The following is a 5000-nucleotide window of genomic DNA, read 5'->3' on the forward strand; positions in this document are numbered from 1 at the left end:
TTCTCAAACTACTGAACAGCTTTGTCTGAAAATGTTCCAAATTTCTAAAAAAAAAACTGACGCCTACTCCTAAAAAATACTCAAATATAGCTCAAAATGTAAACAAATTCAAGCGCTTTTTAAAGGAGAAAATGAAACTTAATGACAAAATTTGACAAAATGGAAAATCTTTCACAGACTGGATCCTCTAGGTTTTTTTTAGGAGATATTGAAAGATGGAGTTCAGGTAATGATTTTGCTCATCCCAAAATGGGAATGTGGTGTTTTGGAGATGAACTCTCTCCTGTCACAGCCTCTCCTCTCTGTAGTTCTGTCAGTCTGTCAGTCTGCATATCGCAAACTACTTTCATACTGCCTACTTCTTTCCCTTACTTGTTATTTATGCGTTTTGTTATTTGTGTACCATCCTCCTTCCCTGTTGCGTTTTTTTTTCATTTGGTTTCTGTTGCCTGATTTACTTGTGTCTGTCTATGTCATCTTGAATTTTTTTCTTTTTTCCCCTCCTCTCGTTGTTCTGCTGGAGTGAGACGTTTCTTATAAGCCCCTTGGGGTTTCTCTGTCTCACCCGCACAGTTTGTATTGCTTCTTTGTGCTTTTTTTAAGCATTTTTATCAGTTTTATGGAGATGCAAATCCGCTAAACCTCAACCTGAAAGTGGCAGAGATTTGGGGTTTATCTGCCCAGAACAGCAAGTTTATTCCCATTAATGCGTCTGTTACAAGCAACCGTGGAAACCCAGCATCCTTCGCTGCAGATGTTGATGTTGCCTTATGGGTTTAATGTGTTGAAAGTTTAATGTCTTGATAATGTCTCATATGCACCATGCAGAACGCCTCGGGCTTCAAGGCATCAAAAGGTATCACGGCTTGAAAATATTGGGATTTTTAGGATGGGATCTCAGGTTTTCTACGAGCTTGAGGATATTTTTTTATTGAGAAAATCAATTGATTATGGTCTCATTCTGTTCAGAAAAGCAAACGGCATGTATACACATCACATAGAGAAGGTTTTCCTCTGTTGCATCATGAAATGTGTTTTACCTTAAAGCTGCAGCAGGCAACTTTGCAATGTTGGCAGCTCCAAAAGGCAGCGAGAGGTAACTGTTTAAAAAATCTTGAACTGCAGTACTCAGAAATCCTGTGCGGTGAGGTCAGTGAACGTCACACAGGTATCGGTTTGGAACTGCTATCAAAGTACTGCACCAGTACCAACTAGGAATGGGACGATATATTGAAATTCAATACAGTACTGTGCAAAAGTCTTAGGCTCATGTAAAAAAGCAAATGGCAAAAACATGGCATGTTTTTTTGGGGGGTTTTTTGACCAAGAGGAGAATCAATGATTCTCGTCTGCATTGGGCAGTGAGATCTGACGTAAATATCAGATCAAGAGTAGAATCAGGAAGGACAGGGGAAAATAAAATTTAAGAAAAACATGTGGGTTCACTCACAATGTGCATCTAAAAGTGGGAGTATTTGTTGTGTTCTTTTTTCTTTCTATTTTACTTGATTTGTTTCTTTTAATGCAATGCATTTTGCTTGTTCTTTTATATGAATTGTATCTTTGTATCTGTCTTTTATCTGCCTTCTATTTGCCGTCTTTTATCCGCCTTCTAATGATATAAAGCACTTTGAGCTGCATGTTGTGTATGAAAGGTACTATTCAAATAAAGGTTATCATTATTATTATTATGTAAAAAAAAAAAACATCCATAAAGCAAAGATGCTTTCAAAAACAATGAAATTAAAAGTTTCTAAATATCAAAAAATGTTCTATAAAGAGCAGCAGTCTACTGACACACTAATGCAGAAAACACATAAATAAACATCTAAGACAAAATTTATGTAAAAAATCTATGGTGCCTAAGACCTTTGCACAACAGTGTAAATCGCAATACAAAAATGTGACAATACGCATCGTGGGACAGAAAAATAAATCGCGATATTATCTCCATTTTATTCTGCTGAGACGACTTGTCCAATTTCACAAGCTCTCCACCCAAATTATATTATTTTCACTTTGTAATGACATTTTTAAATTTGTTGTTTACATTCTAGTGAGACAATAACATCGCTAGAAAGATTTGTGTCTCAGAAATAAACAGAATTCTGCAATTGTTGCCATTGAGCTTTTACATTGTATCTTGTTTGTATCGAATCCTGAACCCGGAATCGTATTGTGAGATAAGCAGATCGTCCCGTCCCTAGTATTAGAATCTGTAGAGGAATGGAAAAATTCAGTCACCCAGCTCTAAGTGTGTGTGTGTTTCCAGGCAGACCGCACCTCACCGCCACCCAGTTACCCACAGACGCTTCAAGGGAGCGGACATCTTGCTCTGTCAGGAGCGAAAACCAAAAATATCCGCTAAACATCCACTTGAAAGGCGCATTATTCCCCCCCCCCCCCACCCCCCCGTCCTTGAGGAGACAGGTGGGCTGTCTGTCAGCAGTCGCAGCTAGACAGGTGGACGGCCTTCAAAACCTTCCTCTTTCTGCACGCGTGTGTGTGTGTGTGTGTGTGTGTGTGTGTGTGTTATTCTTAGTCGCAGCAGCAGAGCCGGGGAGACAGTCGGATGCATTCAAAGCACCCATCTGTGGGCTCGGCGGGGAGCCTGTGTCTTTAATCAGATTCCGGTGGCGTAAAGTGACAAACCGCAGCACCTTGTAGTCGAGTGCAAACGGAACATCCGATCAGTCTCGCTCAGCTGGGGGGGGGTTGGGGGGTTTGGATGGCATGGAGAGAGGTAAGACTAGGAGGCGGAGGTAATTATGGGCATCCACACTACAGAGACACAAACGGAGAGACGGGCTGCTACACCGCAAACCTGAACACAACACGACACAAAACAAGACGACGGCGGCGTTTGACGGATTCTTTCATCCAAAGCGAGTCGCAGCACCATGAACGCATTCCTGAAGCTACGGGAATAAAATGCAGTTAACAGACGAAGGCCCACTATCTCTCTCTCTCTCTCTCTCACACACACACACACACACACACACACACACAGAGAAATATAAGCCTGTAGTTATGTTTTTTTATTAAGAGCTTTTTTCCACTGAGCGGCTGCAGCCTGAAGGTTAGAGGAGAAATGAGCTTGAGACTGGAAGGTTGCCAGTTTGAATTTGCAAACCTTCTGGGAAATATTTGGGTGCTGAGCATACACAGTAGATGTTGAGGTTCCCGTGAGCAAGGCATTTTAAAGGAAAAATCAATAATCATACAGGGAGAAATCCATTCGTAGAAGAGGAGTAGAGGCCAATTTCTCCACCCACAGGCAAGACTTCCCTGAATAAATAAGGGTTCTAGAGAGAGAGAGAGAGAGAGAGAGAGAGAGAGAGAGAGAGAGAGAGAGTCCTTACTGTCGCGGAGCTGCATGATGGGAGGCGGCAGGGTGTTGAAGTAGGGGTGCAGCAGGGCGTCCTGGGCGGAGATCCGGTCCCGGGGCAGAGCCATCAGAGTCTTCTGGGCCAGGTCCTCCGTCTTGTAGGGCAGCTGGGCCAACCTGGAGAGGAGCAGAGAGTGACACAGTTGCTTAGGTTTACATGGAGAGTGAAGCATTTAAAGGCCCCATATTATATCTTATATTTCCTCTAGTTATATACACATATGATAAAAGATGTTTCATGTAGACATTGTAAAGATTTGATTTTGTTTGACTGTTTAATCCCATTTTTAAAATTCTGTCCTTTTTTTCCAGGCAGTTTCAGACTAACTCCAGGAAACGCATCAGAACTGCATCAGAACTGGACTTGCTCCTGATTGGCTCCCTCGCTAAAGAATGACTGAAAATCCATCCAATCAAGGCCAGCTTACAGAATTTCAACCCGAAAGCCTCCAGGAGCTGCTGCTGTCGGCCAATCAGGGTCCAGTATTGTTAACGACTTAGTCTTCACATTCATTCAATTTAACTAATTCAATTTAACCTTTAACTTATAACCTTAAACTACATTTATTTGCAAAACATTACGAAGAGCCTTATTCTGATCCTGAGCCAGAGTAGATTTGGAAACAAAATCATGACAGATGAATAACACGGGACCTTTAAGAAACAGGCGTGTGCTTGTCAACATGTATGACCTTTTGGAAACACTTTATTTGGATAGTCCAATGTTCAGATACCAGCTGACAGAAAGTAGATGTTCAATAAAGAGTCACTCGTCTGTCTCTACTGACTGTGAGACCCAAACTCTGACTTATAGATTCATCCTAACCAAGAACCTGGAATCACCTGTAGCTCAGTAGATGTTTTAGTGACACATTATAGTGACTTGATAGTAATTTGTGTAGTATCGGCATTGGACTATCCAAATAAAGTGTGACGGAGTTTGTAATTTTTCATTTAACCTTTAAAATCTGTTCTTCAAGAGAAACCTGCCCTGCAAGAAAATGCCCATCTTACAGTAAATTACTTATCTTGAGTCTGATATTGAATCTTAAAACCTTATTTTTCCTAAACCAGGAGAAAAATCCCAATGTAATTTCACTTGTTTCTGGGAAAAAACAAGCAGCATCATCTTGAAATAAGGCAGATCTCTCTACTTATATTAAGAAAATGTCTGGTAACACTTTACAATAAGGGTCACTAAGTTAATTAACAGTTAACTAATGTGTCTGGTAATCATTTACTAATGGTGTTCATGTTAACTAAGGTATTAAGTTATACATTATTTAATAGTCATCTTAATAAACTATTAAATAATGTATAAATTAATACCTTAGTTAACATGAACACCATTAGTAAATTACATATTAGTTAACTGTTAATTAAGGGTTAGTTAATGCTTAATAAGCATTAACTAACCCTTAACTTAGTGACCCTTATTGTAAAGTGTTACCAAACGTCTCTTGATTTAAGACATTTCTTTCTCGAAACGTGTGAAGTTGCATTGGAGAAAAGTGAATTTATCTCAACTCATCTGCAGATTTTTTTCATTTGTTTCGAGGAAAACACGATTTCAAGACTAAACACCCGATTAAAAAGACTTCTGGTGGACATG

At 39.9% G+C, this 5000-nt stretch overlaps 1 protein-coding gene across 1 annotated transcript in view; it reads right to left on the reverse strand.

Annotated features, from left to right (window-relative positions):
• Window positions 1–3362: 3362 nt before the first annotated feature.
• The window catches only part of cdk15 (cyclin-dependent kinase 15), a gene marked incomplete at its 3' end in the record, with an annotated part of 33249 nt that continues 31611 nt past the window's right edge, over window positions 3363–5000 (reverse strand). Inside the window, exon 12 of the mRNA XM_071530556.1 lies at window positions 3363–3505. Coding sequence (XP_071386657.1) covers window positions 3363–3505 — 143 coding nt within the window. The remainder of the gene's footprint in view (window positions 3506–5000) is intronic.

The sequence above is a fragment of the Centroberyx affinis genome, unplaced genomic scaffold (genome assembly GCF_046629955.1).
Source record: "Centroberyx affinis isolate AG114_WGS23_722 - 3 ecotype Tasmania unplaced genomic scaffold, CSIRO-AGI_Caff_v1 ptg001938l_1, whole genome shotgun sequence".
NCBI lineage: Eukaryota > Metazoa > Chordata > Actinopteri > Beryciformes > Berycidae > Centroberyx > Centroberyx affinis.